We start from the raw sequence: 21,048 nt of genomic DNA on the forward strand, positions 1-21,048 counted from the left end.
CTCTGATGTGCATCCTGGGGACACCGAAACATGGTGGGAGGCTACAGAAAGTATTGTGTGGGCACAGTATAGGCATGGGTGAAGCTCGGCATGAGTTGGGCACATTGTCACTTGTCACATTTTGATATGTCACTACATCTTTACATTATTGTTATTCACCACTTTAAACTTCAGATTCTTAAACCAGTGGAATGCCCTCCCCATCGGGATGCAGGTGACCTCACTGGGCCTCCATGCCCGTCAAACAGTTAAGCCCTCTCATTGCGAATGTTTCAGGGCTCAGGCATGATTCAGTGAATCCTAGCCCCTCACCCCTAATCCGCTTTGAGCACAAAGAGACAGAGGAATGTAGTGCAGAACCTCACTCAGACATGGGCCGGGGAGTCAGCACGCTGGCAGCAGTCAGACAGGAATCAGACATAAACAGTAGCTGAAGAGGATCACACTCCATTCCACACATAGAGTCATTATCATTCTCCTGTGTCAACCATGCAGCAGTCACTCAAGGACTCCCAGCACCCTGATGATTGAGGTCTCAGCCACCTTCAACCGCTGGTTTCAAAGGGGTCACAACAGCCTGGTGGGGTCACATTGTAAGCCAGAATGCCCTTCTTAATCATGAAGTGGGAGGTGATGAGGGCGTTTATAGCCCTTCCGCCTGTGCGCACCCTCGCCCTCTGGGTTCCACTCTGAGGCTCCAGAGCGAGCTCTTCCTCGGCACGCTCATGTACGTCCTCCTCACCAGAGGACATATTCCGTTCCTCAAGGTTGTCTTCAGGAAGCTCCTTGTCCCACTGCAGAGCCAGTTTGTATAAGGCACGGCAGACCACAAAATGCAGGAGGCCCTCTGGGGACTGTACTGAGTGCCCCACCAAACCTGTCAAGGCAGCAGAACCACATCTTTAGCAGGCCATTGCACTGCTCATTGACAGATCGAGTCGCACTGCAAGTCTAATTTTAATTGGTCTCCGCAGATGTCTGTGGCCTCTGTGGTGTTCTTTGTGTTGCTTATTTCAGGATGGTTGGCATTACTGTTCACAAAGACCACAAAATAACTTTAACTGAAACAAAGCGATGGGGCGGGATTCTCTGACCCCCCCCCCGCCAGGTCGAGGGGGCGGGGGGCGGAGTGAATCCCACCCCGTCGCTCCGGCGCCATTGTTTTGGCTGGGGCGGGGATCACATTGCACTGATCAGGGGCCGTTGGCAATGGCCCCTCCCGGCAATTCTCCGGGCTTCGATGAGCCTAGTGGCCACCCGTTTTCGGCCGGTCCTGCCAGCGTGAAATACACAAGGTCTATACCGGCGGGACCTGGCTCTGAGGGCGGCTTACGGAGTCCTCGGGGGGGGGGGGGGGGGGGGGTATCTGGCCCCAGGAGGGGGCCCCCACAGTGGCCTGGCAAAGCTGCACGTTAGAGTGAGACTAGCTGTCTTGCTCTAATATGCACATTTGCCAAAACATATTCTTGCCCTGGCAGAAATATACTTTATTGTAGGGAATAAAGGTTTGAGGGAAGAAATTATTTTGTGACATTATACTGTTAAAAATCATAAGCCATGACAGCAGAGAATGCTGAGATCATGGGAAAAGATCTGATAAGGAAGTCAGTATTCAAACTGACTATCCACGTTGCAGTATAGACTCATTGTTATCATTACTGGGTAAACATCCCAGTTCTGGAGAATATGGTGGGAAACAAATGGTTTATTCACACCATATTATGGAAACATAGAGAAATTTTCACATGCAGTATTATCTCTTAAAACTTAATGGACAGACATTTCGGTCAATTGATGAATTATAAATATTTTAACCCAATCGCAGTCAGAAAGGGGACAGAACCTGAAAAAGATTATGATTTCCTTATGAGATAGGGAGAGAACCTTTTTTGCTCTCTCCAAAATCAGCTCTCATCTCTCTCTCTCAGGCAGCACGGTGGCACAGTGGTTGGCATTGCTGCCTATGGCGCTGAGGACCCGGGTTCGAATTCCGGCGCTGGGTCACTGCCCGTGTGGAGTTTGCACATTCTCCCCGTGTCTGCGTGGGTTTCACCCCCACAACCCAAAGATGCGCAGGGTAGGTGGATTGGCCACGCTAAATTGCCCCATCGTTGGAAAAAATAATTGGGTACTCTAAAATTAAATTAAAAATCTCTCTCTGAATTCATCTTTAACCTAACCTTTGAAACCTATTTCTACTTTGCTTTGCAAGCAGCTATTTACTTTTGTTTCATTTTTGTGTTGTGCATTTTGATCTGATAAAATTACCCCGAACTGAATTGTATTTCGAATTCAACTCAACCATCTGTATTTGTGTTGGACAAACAACTTTTTAGATTCTGTATTCGTATAAAATTTGTCTTGATCAATAGGCTTTGAAACTTACAGAAATAAAGCTATACTTGACTTCCCCCAAGAAGTTCTGCAAGATTGATGTATAGTGCAGCGACACATAGATATATTGACAAAATACAGATCCATCATGCCCACAATGGGGGGGGTATACATCGCAATGCCTCGCGAGATCGCTTTGGATCTCACAAGGCATTTTTGAGCCGGGTAGATTCCAAGAGTGGGGTCACCTGGTTTTTATCAGCCACGCTGCACCGCAGTGCACTGTGTTTCTGGTGCAGCATGGCGATTAAATTGCGCTAATATATATTTACTGGAATTAGTTGGAAAGTATTTTGTTCAATTAAGTAAGGGTTATTTTGTGCACTCCACTGAAGTTGATATAAATTTTCTTCTCCTTTACTTTTGCTTTGCCAGGTTAATGCTACACCTTTAAACCATTTCATGCTCATGAAATATTAGCAAACAGTTTGATTATGTGATGCTCCTGGGCTGAATTCTCCACTCCCCGGCACCGGAAGCAGGAATCGTGATCAGAGAATTGCTCAAAATTGAAAAAAATCCGTTTTGCGCCCAGCACACATTCCAACGTCATTCTCAGGCCCCTCGTTCGCACTGATATCGAAGATTGCTCCCCGTGCTGGTGGATCCACGCGAAACCGTCATTTAGAACATAGAACATGGAACAGTACAGCACAGAACAGGCCCTTCGGCCCTCAATGTTGTGCCGAGCCATGATCACCCTACTCAAACCCACGTATCCACCCCATACCCGTAACCCAACAACCCCCCCTTAACCTTACTTTTTGTAGGACACTACGGGCAATTTAGCATGGCCAATCCACCTAACCCGCACATCTTTGGACTCCATACATTTGCATGGATTTTAATATAATTTGTGTCTTGAAGGGGCGGCATGTGGCGGCATGTGGCGCAGTTGTTAGTACTGGGACTGCGGGTTTGAATCCTGGCCCTGGGTTACTATCCATGTGGAGTTTGCACATTCTCCCATGTCTGCATGGGTTTCACCCCCACAACTCAAAGATGTGCAGGGTAGGGAGGTTGGCAATGCTAAATTAACCCTTCATTGGAAAAATATAATTGGGTACTCTAAATTTTAAAAATTCTAAAATGTGTTTCTTGAACAGTTCATGCTCCACCCCTTCGTGATGCCCCATCCCTCTCAGGCAGAAGTCTCACTGGAGTGAATTAGTGCAGGGCCTGGGTGACATGAGGGGGAGCGGGAGGCGAAAAAGACACTGGAAAAACCTAAAATATCATTGGGCTTGCTGGGGATTTGCTGCTGGGGTCCGGGGTGGTAGCTGGAAATAATTTAGAGCCAAGTCCATGGACTCGGGGTGTCCCCCTCGGGATCAGGGTAGCCTGGTTCAGACCATTGGTGCTGAAATATGCATTTTAAATGCAGTTCTCTGTATCATACATACAGGCTCCAGGCTACTCTCACTGCTGAGTGCTGCCTGTGTCCTTTGAATGCTCAGAGAATCTCTGGTCATTTGGGAGGCCACCCAGGGCACTGCTCTGGCCACACTGGTGCCCAGGCTGTTTTATCAAGTGGCTCGATATGTATGGCTAAGTTCAATCAGGTGCGCACAAGGGGTTTGCCCTCCGCAGAAGTGCGGCCAGACCGCAGAGGAAACAGGGGATCAGCAGAGCTCATCCCATTCATCGGACATCTGCACCGTGGCCTTTGGAACACACGCTGGTTCTCTGCCCCTCTCAGGGCAGAGGCCTCACCAGTGACCGGCACCCATCCGAATCACCAGCTGTCTCCTCCTGGTGAGGCTGGCAGCGTTGACTGCCACTGCCACCACCTCCCAGGTGGTGTTCAGGAGGGCAGGTTTGAGTCTGCTGCCCACCCCGGGGGTGAGGGTGTCCTGTCTTGGGAGTGTCCCTTTAAGAAATGTTTTTGTCTTATCACATGGCTTCAGTGATGTAATTGTGTGGGTGGAGCTAGGCTGTGGTTCTGTGAGTTTTTACTTTGGCTTTTGACTTTAGCTTTTGCCAATTTTAACTGACTTTCATATTTCATGGACAGTTTCTGAAGTCATAGTATCCGTCTTTTCCTTTTCCCCTGATCTGTACCTCCCTTTCTCTCACTTTTTGTTCTGCTAATGCTATTCATTCTTCTCTCTTTCTTCTCTCTCCTTTTCTTTTTCCCTGATCTGTACTTCCCTTTCTCTTTCTTTTTTTTCTGCCAGGGCTATTCTTTCTTTAACTCCCATGACAGTCCCTCCTCTCCTCGATGGTGTGGGGCTGTGGGTCAAATTCCCCAACTCGGAAGGCAGATCTACTGTGAGCCATCTTCCTGGCTACAGTGAGTGTGCGGAGTGGAACTGTCAGGCTCTTTGACGATAACACAGCCCCCAGTCATTAGAACGCTCACTGAGCCAGGGATTGTTCTCAATTCGAGCCAGCAGAGTGTTGGCCTATTAGCATGCCCTGACTCGCTTACCAAATAGCGCCCCAAATGGAAGTGAGAATCGCATGTAATTTACTCCAGCCAGCAACATTGGCCTCCCAAACAGAGAATTCCAGCCCCTATCTCCATTAGCCATCTCCTTTGTGACATGGGGTCAAATTTCCAGATATTGACGGAGCTCAAAAGTGTGAGATGAAACTGAAAATTGAACTCCTCATGACCCTCATCCCCAATCCCTGAGGTTCCAGTTTCAGGTGAATACATTTCCAACCTGTACAATGCTTCAACCTTGTACAATGCTTTGTTTTTTCTTTCCCAATATACCGGGTGATGCACTGGTCACTTGGAATTATTGCACTCTTCCTGCTTGCTACATCGAGCAGTTAGTAAGCCAGTTAGTAAATCCAGCAATGAGACGCTGTATATCTGAAATTATCATCCATCAATTGATAATTTAGAGTAAAAATGGTACCAACTGTTGCAAGCCATTGTGTAAACAGAAGAAAGCCTTTAGAGGTAACGTAACACAGATTTAAAGAAAGATTTCCATTGAATAATTGAGAGACTCGTAGTCTTTTTTGTATCCCCAGTTTTGAACAAGACCTTCAACAAGCCTTACCTGGTTACTACATCTAGCAGATTCTCGTCAATGAACTTTTCCACGCACTGATGTTCAGTGGAACGTTCTATGAAGAGATTAAATGATTTAAAATACAGACCAAAGTCCGAGGAGAGGGATTTCATAGATGACTCCATCTTTGGTTCCCTGCTGTTAAGGAAAGGTAACAGTTCGTTTCACTCTGAATTTCAAAAGCAGGATATGACCTGTGCTTTGACTTGACTGAACCTTGATCGCAACATTTGGAAATCTTGTTTACTGTCTGTTTTTGGCAAATATGAACTCCCTCATTGTATGCTCTCCTGACGGTAGCACAGTGAGTAGCGCTGTTGCTTCACAGCTCCAGGGTCCCAGGTTCAATCCCTGTCTTTGGTCACTATCTGTGCGGAGTCTGCACGTTCCCCCCGTGTCTGCGGGTGCTCCGGTTTCCTCCCACAAGTTCCGAAAGACGTTCTGTTAGGTCATTTGGACATTCTGAATTCTCCCTCCGTGTACCCGAACAGGTGCCGGAATATGGCGACTAGGGGCTTTTCACAGTAACTTAATTGCAGTGTTAATGTAAACCTACTTGTGAAAATAAAGATTATTATTATTATCCTGAACTTTAGCCGCCTATCTTTGATTGCAACCCAGCTTATTATTTACTCACCTAGTCCTCTTGTCCGGCCTTAATCTCTCCCTCAATGTAAACTCTCCAATCCATATTCACAGCCACCCCTTGAATCACTGTCCGCCCAGAAGGAAAAAAACAGTTCGGACCAGTATTCTTATTTTCCCGTTTTACTGTTTATTTTTCCTTCTGGGCACCACCCCTGTTCCATGCCCCAAAAGTAGCCCCTTCTGGATTGGTCCTTGTGGGAAAGCTATCCCCAATCCCATTAAAACTTTGGCTTTCAAAATTCCAACTGTCTCGCCTTTTCCCCTCCTTCCATCACCACATTTATGAATCTACTGGTTTGGTCAACTGCACGTGAACTTTAACCTTTCATACCATTGTCGCCAATGAAACCATTATTCTTTTCACCCTGGTCATTCCCCCTATTAAGGCAATGATGGCCCAAATGACCTCCTGTACTGTCGCCATTTTATGATTATATGATTCACCTCAACATCCAGAGATGAGGAGGAATTTCTTCAGCCAAAGGGCAGTGAATCTGTGGACCTGATTGCTGCAGATCGCTGTGGAGGCCAAATCACTGATTGTTTTTAAGCCAGAGATAGACAGGTTCTGGATTAATAAGGGGATCAGGGGTTATGGGGAGAAGGCAGGAAAATGGGGATGACAAAAATATCAGCCATGGTTGAATGGCGGAGCAGACTCGATGGGCCGAGTGGCCTAATTCTGGCTCCTCTGTCTGGCCTTATGTTCCTGATGCCCAAGGGATGTAGACATGAAAGGAAATGGCAGACAAGTGGTTTAGCCACTCACTCCCATTTTACCTAAATAATCATAACCAGATGATCATTTCAAATGTCTGCACAGTTACCTGAGCAATACCACCCAAAAAGAGTCAGAGATGCCCCGGAATGCGAGCACCTGCAGGCAATCAAATCATCAAAGATGCAGAGAGAGAGGTAACTCCAGGTTAAAGAGGTGTGAATTGTCCCAAGCCAGTTCAGTCGGTAGGCCTCTGCAAGTCCAGGCTTGTTGGTGGGGGCCGAATGTAATGCGACATGAATCCCAGATCCCGGTTGAGTCCGCATTCATGCGTGCGGAACTTAGCTATAAGTTTTTGCTCAGCAATTTTGCGTTGTCGCGTCTCCTGAAGGCCTCCTTGTAGAATGCTGACCCGGAGATCAGAGGCTGAATGTCCTTGACTGCTGAAGTGTTCCCCAACTGGAAGGGAACAGTCCTGCCTGTTGATAGTCGCACGATGCCCGTTTATTCGTTGTCGCAGTGTCTGCATGGTCTCGCCAATGTACCACGCTTCGGGACATCCTTTCCTGCAGCGTATGAGGTAGACTACATTGGTCGAGTCGCACGAGTATGCGCCGCGTACCTGGTGGGTGGTGTTTCCACGTGTAATGGTGGTGTCCATGTCGATGATCTGGCATGTCTTGCAGAGATTACCCTGGCAGGGTTTTGTGGTGTTGTGGTTGCTGTTCTGAAGGCTGGGTAATTTGCTGCAAACAATGGTTTGTTTGAGGTTGCGCTGCAAACAAACCATTGTTTGCAGCAAATTACCCAGCCTTCAGAACAGCAACCACAACACCACAAAACCCTGCCAGGGTAATCTCTGCAAGACATGCCAGATCATCGACATGGACACCACCATTACACGTGGAAACACCACCCACCAGGTACGCGGCGCATACTCGTGCGACTCGACCAATGTAGTCTACCTCATACGCTGCAGGAAAGGATGTCCCGAAGCGTGGTACATTGGCGAGACCATGCAGACACTGCGACAACGAATAAACGGGCATCGTGCGACTATCAACAGGCAGGACTGTTCCCTTCCAGTTGGGGAACACTTCAGCAGTCAAGGACATTCAGCCTCTGATCTCCGGGTCAGCATTCTACAAGGAGGCCTTCAGGAGACGCGACAACGCAAAATTGCTGAGCAAAAACTTATAGCTAAGTTCCGCACGCATGAATGCGGACTCAACCGGGATCTGGGATTCATGTCGCATTACATTCGGCCCCCACCAACAAGCCTGGACTTGCAGAGGCCTACCGACTGAACTGGCTTGGGACAATTCACACCTCTTTAACCTGGAGTTACCTCTCTCTCTGCATCTTTGATGATTTGATTGCCTGCAGGTGCTCGCATTCCGGGGCATCTCTGACTGTGTCTATATAAACATTTCTGGAACAAGCCTTTCCATTCACCTGAAGAAGGAGCCGTGCTCCGAAAGCTCGTGTTTGAAACAAACCTGTTGGACTTTAACCTGGTGTTGTAAGACTTCTTACTGTGCTCACCCCAGTCCAACGCCGGCATCTCCACATCATGACCCAAAAAGAGCACATCACTTTTTACCTGTATACTGACGACAGATCAGATCCCACATGACCCCTGGATTTTGTGGGATTTTGTTAAAATCCCTGTGGATGGCCAATAACCTAAGAGAGCCAAACTGACTAACAGAAAAACCACTGAAAGAAACCAATGGACAATATTTCACTTCATATAACTGATACATTAACAATCAAACTAAAAGAAACATAAATTAAACATTAATTAACAGGCAAATTGTACTCAATAAATGCCATAAATCACACTTTTAATAACCAACGCACAAAGATAGATTTCAAATGTTTTACCAGCAATCCTCTAAGTACATATGGCACCACATACAGTCACCAAGTTCTTTTCTACATTAATTTCTACAGGTAAAGATCAATTTTCTTCATGCAGCATTTGTTAATTGAGTCACTTCTGACACAGCAGCTTAACTCCACCCTTGTTTCATGGATGTGATATCACCAAAAAGGTTAGCATCTGAAGAATTTCTTTAAATTAGGTGACACCAGGTTTGCTGGTGTGGATTTCCCAGATTCACCTCCATCTGACCAATCGGTAACATGTGCACTGCATGAACGGCTCTGGTAAAATAACTGAAGGAGCGGCAGTAACTTTATTTTACTATCCCTGCTGCCAGCACTGTCTTCAGGTTTCCATCATTTAGCTACCTCACAGACACAAGACTCTCCAAAGCATCCTACAATGTTGTAATTTGATCTCTGAAGAAATCTGTTTGCTTTCAGTTTCAATCAGCTTCCAGTTCCCCAGCAGCCTGAGGTCACAGTTTAATTTCCCAGATAAATGACATTATAGCCAGGAATCCTAAGTCACAGCCCCCTTTCCCAGAAATCTAAAGCTTCTGTTTCTTTCAAACATTGCAGGCTTTGAAGTGAATATCAGTGCAGTTAACAGTCTACAGAGGTGGGATGGTCTCTTCTGTCATGGGCAGACTGCTTGTATGCAGTGAAGATGAACATTTTCCTGCGATTTTTGTTTTTATTTCAGTGCCAGCTGGTCTTCGTTCCCAAGGCATTTTTCAAGGTTGTGGATAGGTTGATCTCTTTGTTTGATTTGGAAGTTGGCCAGGATGATGAAGTTGGTAATTCAGAGGAGTTGGCAGTCAGGGGTGTTAGGCCTCCCGAATGTGAAGTATTTTTACTGGGTGGCGAATGCAGAGAAGATACAGGGTTGAAGTAGGGAGGCGGAGGGTTTGTGGGTAAGGATGGAAGCAGGTTTGTGTAAGGGGTCAGTGCTGTGGACCCTGGCAATGGCGCCGTTCCCTTTGGTTATTGGAAACCATTCTGGATATCCAGTTTTGTTGGCAATGCTGAAGAGTTGGAGGCAATCCCGGCAGCATTTTTGGTTGGGAGCAGGGTCGAGGGTGATGTCAATAAGGGGGAATTACGGATTCGAGCCGGGGAGGATGCATGATAGGTTCCGGGGATGGGATGAGAGGGATATTAGGGGGATGAAGAATCTGTTCCTGACAGGGCTGTTTGCGAGCTTGGAGGAGTTGAATGAGACTATTGCACTGGCTGGAAGGAGAGTTTTTGCTACTCGCAGGTACAGGAATTTGCGAAGAAGGTTTTATGATCTTTCCGATAGTGCCACCTACTCCATGTTGGAGGAGGTGCTGTCAGTGGGGGGCTGGGAAGGAGAGTGATTTCAGCAACTTATGGGACGATTCTGGAGGAGGATATGCTATCCTTGCAGGGGATTAAGGCCAAGTGGAAGAGGAGTTGGGAATAGCATGAGAGGAGGGATTGTGTGTGAGGTGCTTTGGAAGGTGAAGGCTTCAACATTATGTGTGAGCTTGGAGATGATACAGTTGAAGGTGGTGCACAGGGTACATCTAGCAAAGTCAAGGATGAGGCAGCTGTTTGAGGGCGTGGAGGAGCTCTGTGAGGAGTTTGGAAGGGGCCCAATTAATCATGCACATATGTGTTGGTCTTGTCCAAAGTCGGAAAGTTAGTGGATGTCAGTTTTTAGCACCATTTCAGATGTCTTATTTCAGATGGTCCCCTGGAGGCCATATTTGGGGTGTCGGACTTGCCGGAGTTGCAGGGATGTTTTAGCCTTTGCCTCACTGCTTGTTTGCAGGAGGGTTCTGTTGGGGTGGAGGTCAGCATGGCTGAGGGTCCTAATGGAGTGAGTGTGTATAATGGTTTTATTGGTAACAAGGGCATCAAAGAAAAAGGTGAGGTTGCGTTTGAGCAAATCAGTTCGTGCAAAAATGTAATGGCTCTTGCAGGACTAAAGGGTAGAGAGTTAGGAGTTTGAAAGTACAGTTGGACGTGAATTAGGGGATAGATTTTTCCAGGGGTGGTGTATTTAGGAAATGCAAAGGCCTTATCTGATTGATACAATTGGAATGGCAAAAACACATGAAATGGTAAGATCAAAGGGATGGCTGTGCAGATGGAGAGAGATTCCGGGAGTATAGGAGAGAATTAAACTCAGAGAAGAGAGAGCATGATCAGCTAAGATGAAGGCAAAGACAGGAAATTAAGATTGCAGACAAAAATTGAGCAGAGAGCGCAGCTCTCTGGGGATTAATATTCACTGTTGCCCACTGAATATTTCAAAGTGGAAACTGGAAGCAAAGTTGATTAATTATTCCAGGTCCAGATGAGAGCATGAAAAGGCACCAAAATAGTCATCAATGTATCAGTAAAGGAGTTGTGGGAAGGGGTTCAGGTAGGCCTAGAACAAGGAATGTTCCACATACCCCATAAAAAGGCAAACGTAGCTCGGACCCATGCAGATACCCATTGCTGCACCTTTGATTTGGAGAAAGTGGGATGAATTGAAGGAGAAGTTGTTTAGAGACAGAATGAGTTCAGCCAGGTGGAGGAGAGTGGTGGTGGGCAAGAATTTTCAGGCCTCTTTTCGAGAAAGAAGCAACGTGCTATAAGGCCATCCTGGTGTGGGATGGAAGTGTAGAGAGATTGCACATCCATGGTGAATAGAATGAGGTTAGGGCCTGCGAACTGGAAGCTGCAGGGCATCAGAGGAATTCCAGATGTCGGTGGGACGGGAATGGACCAGACGAGTGAGGATGGAGTCAAGATAAGAGGAAATAAAAACAAAAATCATCACCCTCGCTTCCAGTTTCCACCCCTCCATTACTTTCACCTGGTCCATCTCAGACACTTCCCTTCCTTCCTTGACCTTTCTGTCTCCATTTCCAGTAATAGACTATCTACTAATATCCATCACAAGCCCACTGAGCGCCACAGCCATCTGGACTACAGCTCTTCGCACCCTACACCATGTAAGGACTCCATCTCTTTCTCTCAGCTCTTTTGCCTCCGTCACATTTGTTCCAATGATGCCACTTTCCAAATTGGTGCTTCGAAAATATATTCCTTCTTCGTCAACCGTGATTTCCCACCTACACATAGGCATACTGGGGTTTGGCATGGAGCAAGTGCACCCTATCCACCAACGGATCCACCTTGTGGAGTCGGACATGCCTACGGAGCAGGACGTGTCCTGGAGCTGCGAACCAATTCGGGAGCAACACCCTGGATGTGGACGTCCTGGGGAAGGCAAAAAGACGTTCCTGGGGTGTGTTATTCGTATCGGTGCACAGTAGTGACCAGATGAAGTGTAGTGCATCAGGGAGGACCTCCTGCCGTGAGACGCTGGGAGGTTCCTGAACCATAGGGCCAGTTGGACAGCCCTCCATACCATCCCGTTTTCCGTCTCTAACTGCCCGTTTCCCCGGGGATTATAGCTGGTCGTTCTGCTGGAGGTGATACCCCTGCTGAGCAGAAACTGACGCAGCTCATCACTCATGAATGAGGATCCCCTGTCACTGTGGGTGTAGGCGAGGAAACTGAACAGAGCGAAGTTTGAGTTTAGGGTTTTGATGACGGTGGCAGACGTCATAACGAGGCATGGGATGGCGAAGGGGAATCTGGAGTACTCATCGACCACACTGAGAATATACGTGTTTCGGCCTGTGGAGGCGAGGGGCCCTTTGAAATCCACGCTGAGGCGTTTAAAGGGGCGGGAGGCCTTCACCAGGCGCGCGCGGTCCGGCCGGTAGAAGTGCGGCTTGCACTCCGCACAGACGTGGCGGTCTCTAGTGACTGTCCGTACTTCCTCGACGGAGTAGGGCAGATTGCGAGCCTTCGCAAGATGGTACAATTGTGTGACCCCCGGGTGACAAAAGCTGTCGTGTAGGGCCCGGAGTCGGTCAACTTGTGCGCTGCCACATGTACCTCGGGATAGGGCGTCTGGGGGCTCACTGAGTTTGCCGGGGTGATACAAAATCTCGTCATTATAGGTGGAGAGCTCGATTCCCCACCACAAGATTTTATCGTTTTTGATCTTGTCCCGCTGCGTGCTGTTAAACATGAAGGCTACCGACCATTGGTCAGTGAGGAGAGCGAATCTCCTGCCGGCCAGGTAATGCCTCCAATGTCCGCCTCGAAAGCAGTGTATGGACGGTCCGATTTACAAATGGGGAGCTGGGGGTAGGCGGATTTGAGGTCTATCGTTGAGAAGACCCGGTACGCGCAATCTGATTGACCATATCAGATATGCGTGGGTGGGGTACGTGTCGAGCTGTATGTACTGATTGATGGTCTGGCTGTAGTCCACGACTATTCTGTGTTTTTCCCCAGTTTTAACGACTACCACTTGGACCCTCCAGGGGCTGTTGCTGGCCTCGATGATGCCTTCCCGAAGCAACCGCTGGACCTCAGACCTGATGAAGGTCTTGTCCTGGCTTCTGTACTGCTCCTGGTGGCGACGGGTTTGCAATCCGGAGTTAGATTGACAAAGAGGGCGGGTGGGTCGACCTTTAGGGTCATGAGGCTGCACATAGTGAGGGGTGGTAGGGGCCTGCCGAATTTGAGGGTAAGGCTCTGGAGATTGCACTGGTAATCCAGGCCCAGCAATAGTGCAGTGCAGAGTTTAGGAAGAACGTAGAGGCAGAAGCCGGTGAATTCTACACCCTGGACCGTGAGAGTGACCGTGCAAAACCCCCGGATCACATCGGAATGGGATCCGGAGGCCAGGGAGATTCTTTGATTGGCGGGGTGGACTGCGAGGGAGCAGCACCTTACCGTATCCGGGTGGATGAAGCTTTCGGTGCTCCCGGAGTCCAGCATCAAGAGGTCACGTGACCATTGATTCTCACACTGGTCGAACCGGTGGCCAGGTTGTGCGGACGAGACTGGCCGATCGTCACTGAGGCGAGTTGCGGTCGGTCGTCGTGGTGTCAGAAGATGGGGAGTGTGGGGGGCCCAGGTCGTGGAATGCTGTCGGCATCCATGCCCAATGGGGAAGACAAGATAGTGGCACCTGAAGGTCCTGCGGGGGAAAAAATGGCGGCGCCCATGGGCTGCACGTTGCGGGGGCTGGTCAAGATGTTGGTGCCCAAGGGCTGCACGTGGACTGAGGGGGGAAGATGGCAGCGCCCACTGGCCGCTCACGGCCTCGGAAGATGAAGATGGTGGCGCCCACTGGCTGCGCGTGGCCCCGGGAAGTTGAGATGGCGGCGCCCACTGGCTGCCCGTTGTCCGGCGAGGTGAAGATGGCGGCGCCCACTGGTCGCACGTGGTCCGGGATGAAGATGGCAGCGCCCATTGTGTGTAGGTCAGGAGGGAAGGGCGATAGCGGCGACTGCGCGGGCCTGGCACATCACGGCGAAGTGCCCCTTTTTGCCACAAGCCTTGCAAATGGCAGTGGGGCTGGGCAGCTTTGGCGGGGGTACTTCTGTTGGCCGCAGAAGTAACATCGGGGACCCCCAGGGTGCGCGGGTTGGCGTGTGTCGCAGGCGTACTGGCTGGGTAAAGCTCTGGCTGGGGCGACCGTCTGTGGGGTCCGCGAGGGATAGGAGGGGCGTGCTGTGCGGCTGGAGGGGTAGGCCTGAGCATTACGTGAGGCGACCGTCATGGAGAGTGATAGCTTTTTAGTCCCAACTAGGTCGAGCGTGGCCCCTTCTAGCAGTCTTTGGCATATGAGGTCTGACCCAATCCCCGTTACAAATGCATCATGCAAAAGAAGGTTGGAATGTTCGGTGGCCGTAACGGCCTGACAGTCACAGTCCTGGATGAGTGGGATTAGGGCCCAACAGAAGTCTTCTATGGACTCACCAGGGAGTGTGTTCATTTTCTGTGCGTAGTTTTCTTTGAGGAGCGCCAAGGCGCCTGCGTAGTTCGGGGCGTCCAGGATCAGCGGAAACATGTTGGAGCTCAACCTTGAGTACAGGATCTGTATCTTCTGAGCCTCTGTCGGAGTGGTGGTCACTGAGTTGATATCAGCCCCGAAGCAAGCTAGCCAGTGATTAAAGTCCTTTTTGGCGTCGCTTGATTGCGGATCCAGCTGCAGGCGATGTGGTTTGATTCGGAGGTCTAGGTTTTAGAAAATCTTACTGCAATAAATTGATGCACGATCAATTGTACAATTGATCATGCCACATCTCCCAGTAAGATGTGTGGCCTCCCACAGAAGCTGGCGAAATGGCTGCTAATAGAGGACACGCATATTTATACTACTCCTACTGGGCGGAGCCAGCAGGCAGGGGTGACCGGCGAACATGTAGTACAGGTCCTACCTTGCATCACCTAATACAGGTGTAACAGTGGTTTACCACAATAGGCACCAACGACATCAGTAGGAAAAGGGATAGGGATGTAAGGCAGGAATTCAGGGAGCTAGGGTGGAAACTTAGAGCTAGAACAAAGAGTTATTATCTCTGGGTTGTTACCCGTACCACGTGCTAGGGAGATGAGGAATAGGGAGAGAGTACAGTTGAACACGTGGCTACAGGGATGGTGCAGGAGGGAGGGTTTCAGATCCCTGGATAATTGGGGATCATTCTGGGGTAGGTGGGACCTCTACAAACGGGATGGTCTACACCTGGATCAGAGGGGAACCAATATCCTGGGTGGGAATTTGCTAATGCTCTTTGGGAGGGTTTAAGTTAATTCAGCAGGTGGTTGGGAACCTGAATTGTAGCTCCAGTATACAGGAGGTTGAGAGTAATGAGGTCATGAGTAAAGTTTCAAGGTTGCAGGAGTGTACCGGCAGGCAGGAAGGTGGTTTGAAGTGCGTCTACTTCAACGCCATGAGCATCCGGAATAAGGTGGGTGAACTTACAACATGGACATCGATGTTGTGGCCATTTCGGAGACATGGATAGGGCAGGGACAGGAATGATTGTTGCAGGTTCCGGGGTTTAGATATTTCAGTAAGCTCAGGGAAGGTGGTAAAAGAGGGGGAGGTGTGGCATTGTTAGTCAAGGACAGTATTACGGTGGCAGAAAGGACATTTGATGAGGACTCGTCCACTGAGGTAGTATGGGCTGAGGTTAGAAACAGGAAAGGAGAGGTCACACTGTTGGGAGTTTCCTATAGGCCTCCGAAAAGTTCCAGAAATGTAGAGAAAAAGGTTGCAAAGATGATACTGGATAAGAGCGAAAGTAACAGGGTATTTGTTATGGTGGACTTTAACTTTCCAAATATTGACTGGAAACGCTATAGTTCGAGTACTTTAGATGGGTCAGTTTTTGTCTAATGTGTGCAGGAGGGTTTCCTGACACAGTATGTTGATAGGCCAACAAGAGGCGAGGCCACATTGGATTTGGTACTGGGTAATGAACCAGGCCAAGTGTTAGATTTGGAGGTAGGTGAGCACAATTCAGTTACGTTTACATTAGCGATGGAAAGGGATAGGTATATACCGCAGGGCAAGAGTTATAGCTGGGAGAAAGGCAATTATGATGTGATGAGGCAAGACTTAGGATGCATTGGACGGGGAAGGAAACTGCAGGGATGGGCAGAATTGAAATGTGGAGCTCGTTAAAGGAACAGCTACTGCGTGTCCTTGATAAGTATGTATCTGTCAGGCAGGGAGAAAGTGGTTGAGCAAGGGAACTGTGGTTTACTAAAGTAGTTGAATCACTTGTCAAGAGGAAGAAGGAGGCTTATGTAAAGATGAGACGTGAAGGTTCAGTTAGGGCGCTCAAGAACATAGAACATAGAACACTACAGCGCAGTACGGGCCCTTCGGCCCTCGATGTTGCGCCGACCTGTGAAACCATCTGAAGCCTATCTGACCTACACTATTCCATTTTCATCCATATGTCTATCCAGTGACCACTTAAATACCCTTAAAGTTGGCGAGTCTACTACTGTTGCAGGCAGGGCGTTCCACACCCCTACTACTCTCTGAGTAAAGAAACTGCCTCTGACATCTGTCCTATATCTCTCACCCCTCAATTTAAAGCTATGTCCCCTCGTGTTGGTCATCACCATCCGAGGAAAAAGACTCTCACTGTCCACCCTATCTAACCCTCTGACTATCTTATATGTCTCTATTAAGTCACCTCTCAGCCTTCTCCTCTCTAACGAAAACAACCTCAATTCCCTGAGCCTTTCCTCGTAAGACCTTCCCTCCATACCAGGCAACATCCTAGTAAATCTCCTCTGAACCCTTTCCAAAGCTTCCACATCCTTCCTATAATGTGGTGACCAGAACTGCACGCAGTACTCCAGGTGTGGCCGCACCAGAGTTATGTACAGCTGCAGCATGACCTTGTGGTTCCGAAACTCAATCCCCCTGCTGATAAAGGCTAGCACACCATATGCCTTCTTAACAGCCCTATTAACCTGGGTGGCAACTTTCAGGGATTTATGTACCTGGATGCCGAGATCTCTGTTCATCTACACTACCAAGAATCTTGCCATTAGCCCAGTACTCTGCATTCCTGTTACTCCTTCCAAAGTGAACCACCTCACACTTTTCCGCATTAAACTCCATCTGCCACCTCTCAGCCCAGCTCTGCAGCTTATCTATGTCCCTCTGTATCCTATAACATCCTTCAGCACTATCCACAACTCCACCGACCTTCGTGTCATCTGCAAATTTACTAACCCATCCTTCTACACCCTCTTCCAGGTCATTTATAAAAATTACAAACAGCAGTGGCCCCAAAACAGATCCTTGCGGTACACCACTAGTAACTGAACTCCAGGATGAACATTTGCCATCAACCACCACCCTCTGTCTTCTTTCAGCTAGCCAATTACTGATCCAAACCGCTAAATCACCTTCAATTCCATACTTCCTTATTTTCTGCAATAGCCTACCGTGGGGAACCTTATCAAACGCCTTACTGAAATCCATATACACCACATCAACAGCTTTACCCTGATCCACCTGTTTGGTCACCTTCTCAAAAAACTCAATAAGGTTTGTGAGACATGACCTTCCCTTCACAAAACCGTGTTGAGTATCGCTAATCAACTTGTTCTTTTCAAGATGATTATAAACCCTATCTCTTATAACCTTTTCCAACATTTTACCTACAACCGAAGTAAGGCTCACAGGTCTATAATTACCAGGGTTGTCTCTACTCCCCTTCTTGAACAAGGGGACAACATTTGCTATCCTCCAGTCTTCCGGCACTATTCCTGTCGACAAAGACGACATAAAGATCAAGGACAAAGGCTCAGCAATCTCCTCCCTGGCTTCCCAGAGAATCCTAGGATAAATCCCATCTGGCCCAGGGGACTTGTCTATTTTGACATTTTCTAAAATTGCTAACACCTCCTCCTTTTGAACCTCAATTCCATCTAGCCTGGTCGACTGAACCTGAGTGTTCTCCTCGACAACATTGTCTTTCTCCAGTGTAAACACTGACGAAAAATATCCATTTAACGCTTCCCCTATCTCCTCTGATTCCACACACAACTTTCCACTACTATCCTTGATTGGCCCTAATCTTACTCGAGTCATTCTTTTGTTCCTGATATACCTATAGAAAGCCTTAGGGTTTTCCTTGATCCTATCCGCCAACGACTTTTCGTGTCCTCTCCTCGCTCTTCTTAACTCTCCCTTTAGGTCCTTCCTGGCTAACTTGTAACTCTCAAGTGCCCTAACTGAGCCTTCATGTCTCATCCTAACATAAGCCTTCTTCTTCCTCTTGACAAGTGCTTCAACTTCCTTAGTAAACCACGGCTCCCTTGCTCAACAACTTCCTCCCTGCCTGACAGGTACATACTTATCAAGGACACGCAGTAGCTGTTCCTTGAAAAAGCTCCACATTTCGATTGTACCCATCCCCTGCAGTTTCCTTCCCCATCCTATACCTCCTAAATCTTGCCGAATAGCATCATAATTGCCTTTCCCCCAGCTATAATTCTTGCCTTGCGGTATATACCTATCCCTGCCCATTGCTAAAGTAAACATAACCGAGTTGTTACAAGTTAGCTAGGAAGGACCTAAAGAGAGAGCTAAGAAGAGCCAGGATGGGAAATGAGAAGTCTTTGACAGGTAGGATCAAGGATAACCCTAAAGCTTTCAATAGGTATGTCAGGAATGAAAGAATGACTGGGGTAAGAGTAGGGCCAGTCAAGGACAGTAGTGGGAAGTTGTGCGTGCAGTCCGAGGAGATAGGAGAGGTGCCAAATGAATATTTTCCGTCAGTATTCACACAGGAAAAAGACAATGTTGTCGAGGGTACAAAGCTACTAGTCTAGACGGGCTTAAGGTTCATGAGGAGGAGGTGTTAGCAATTCTGGAAAGTGTGAAAATAGATGTCCCCTGGGCTGGAAAGGCATGTAAAAAAGGCAATGGGCGGGATTCTCCCCTACCCGGCGGGACGGGGGGTCCCAGCGTAGGGGAGTGGCGCCAACCACTCCGTGGTCGGGCCTCCCCAAAGGTGCGGTATTCTCCGCACCTTTGGGGGCTAGCCCTGCGCTGGAGCGGTTGGCACCACGCTGACTGGCACAAAAACCGGCGCCAGCGGCCTTTCAGGCCCGCCGCCCGGCAGCGGGGCTGGCCGAAAGGCTTTCGCCGGTTCGCGCATGCGCCGGCGGTGACGTCAGCGGCCAGCTGCGGGTTTCTCTTCCGCTTCCGCCATGGCGGAGGCCGTGGCGGCGGTGGAGGAGAAAGAGTGCCCCCAGGGCACTGGCCCGCTCCCTGATCGGGGGGCCCCGATCGCGGGCCTGGCCAACGTGGGGGCACCCCCTGGGGTCCGATCGCCCCGCACTCCCCCCAGGACCCCGGGAGCCCGGTCGCGCCGCTGATCCCGCCGCCACCAGAGGTGGTTCAAACCCCGGCGGCGGGAGAGGCCTCCCAGCGGCGGGACTTCGGCCCATCGCGGGCCGGAGAATCGCCGCAGGGGCCTCGCCGATCGGAGTGGCGTGATTCCCGCCCCCGCTACTTCCCGGCACGGCGGGGGCAGGATTTTTGGCGGCCCCAGGCGATTCTCCGACACTGCTGGGGGTCGGAGAATTTCGCCTAATATCACAATAATCACGGGGGACTTCATTATGCAGGTGGACTTGGAAAATCAGGTTGGTAGTGAATCCCAAGAAAAGGAATTTGTGGAATGTCTGAGAGATGTTTTTTCAGAGCAGCTTGTGACAGCTTACTAGGGAACAGACAATTCTGGATTTGGTGATGTGTAATGAGGCAGACTTGATTAGGGAACTTAAGGTGAAGGAACCCTTCGGGAGCAGTGACCACAATATGATAGAATTTACCCTGAAGTTTGAGAGGGAGAAGCTACAATCAGATGTAATGGCATTACAATTAAATAAGGGTAACTACAAAGACATGAAGGAGGAGCTGGCCAGATTTGTTTGGCAAAGGAGCCGAGCAGGGAAGACAGTGGAACAGCAATGGCAGGGTTTTTTGGGGGTTATTCGGGAGGCACAACAGAAATTTATCCCAAGGAGGAGGAAACATGTTAAGGGGAGGAGAAGGCATCGATGGCTGATGAGGGAAGTCAAGGACAGCATAAAAGCAAAAGAAAAAGCATACAAAATGGTGAGGATTAATGGGAAGCCAGTGGATTGGGAAATGTTTAAAAGCGAGCAGAGGACAACGGAAATAAAAAAGGGGGGAGAAGATGAAATATGAGTGTAAGCTAGTTAGTAATATAAAAGAAAATAGGAAGAGTTTTTTCAACATATGAAAGGTAAGAGAGAGGCAAAAGCAGACGTTGGACCACTGGAAAATAGCTGTAGAAATAATAATAGGAACAAAGAAATGACAGAGGAACTGACTAGTTACTTTGCATCAGTCTTCAGGGTGGAAGACACCAGTGGGATGCCAGAGCTCCAGAAGAATCAGGGGGCAGTGGGGAGCTCAGTGGCCATCACGAAGGAGAAGGTTCAAGGGAAACTGAAAGGTCTGAAGGTGGATAAATCAACTGGACCGGATGGACTACACCCCAGGTTCTAAAAGAGATAGCTGTGGAGATTGTGGAGGCATTGGTGGTGATATTTCAGGAATCACTGAAGGCAGGGAGGGTCCCAGAGGACTGGAAAGAAGCTAATGTAACACTGCTGTTTAAGAAGGGAGGGAGGCAGAAGGTGGGAAATTATAGGCAAGTTAGCCTGACTTCGGTCATTGGTAAGATTTTCGAGTCTATTATTAAAGATGAGATTGCGGAGTACTTGTAAGTGCATGATAAAATAGAACTGAGTCAGCATGGCTTTATCAAAGGGAGGTCATGTCTGACAAATCTGTTAGAGTTCTTTCAGGAAGTAACAAGGAATTTAGATAAGGGAGAACCAATGGGCATGATTTATTTAGATTTCCAGAAGGCTTTTGACAAGGTGCCGCACAGGCAACAATTGAATAAATAAAGAGCTCATTGTATTAAGGGTCAGATCCTTACATGGATAGAGGATAGGCATGGA

General features: G+C 48.7%; 1 protein-coding gene across 2 annotated transcripts in view; it reads right to left on the bottom strand.

The window, feature by feature from the left end:
• Positions 1-21,048, bottom strand: part of LOC119962084 (histamine N-methyltransferase-like) — a 233,759-nt gene that overhangs the window by 34,177 nt on the left and 178,534 nt on the right. Inside the window, exon 1 of one of the 2 annotated variants that reach the window (XM_038789937.1) lies at positions 5,412-5,625. The exons of the other annotated variant lie outside the window; for it this stretch is intronic. Within the exon in view, the coding sequence (XP_038645865.1) occupies positions 5,412-5,548 (137 nt within the window). The 5' untranslated portion in view covers positions 5,549-5,625. Of the gene's footprint in view, positions 1-5,411; positions 5,626-21,048 lie in introns of those variants that run through there. 2 annotated transcript variants of the gene reach the window in all.

The sequence above is a fragment of the Scyliorhinus canicula genome, chromosome 2, assembly GCF_902713615.1.
Source record: "Scyliorhinus canicula chromosome 2, sScyCan1.1, whole genome shotgun sequence".
NCBI lineage: Eukaryota > Metazoa > Chordata > Chondrichthyes > Carcharhiniformes > Scyliorhinidae > Scyliorhinus > Scyliorhinus canicula.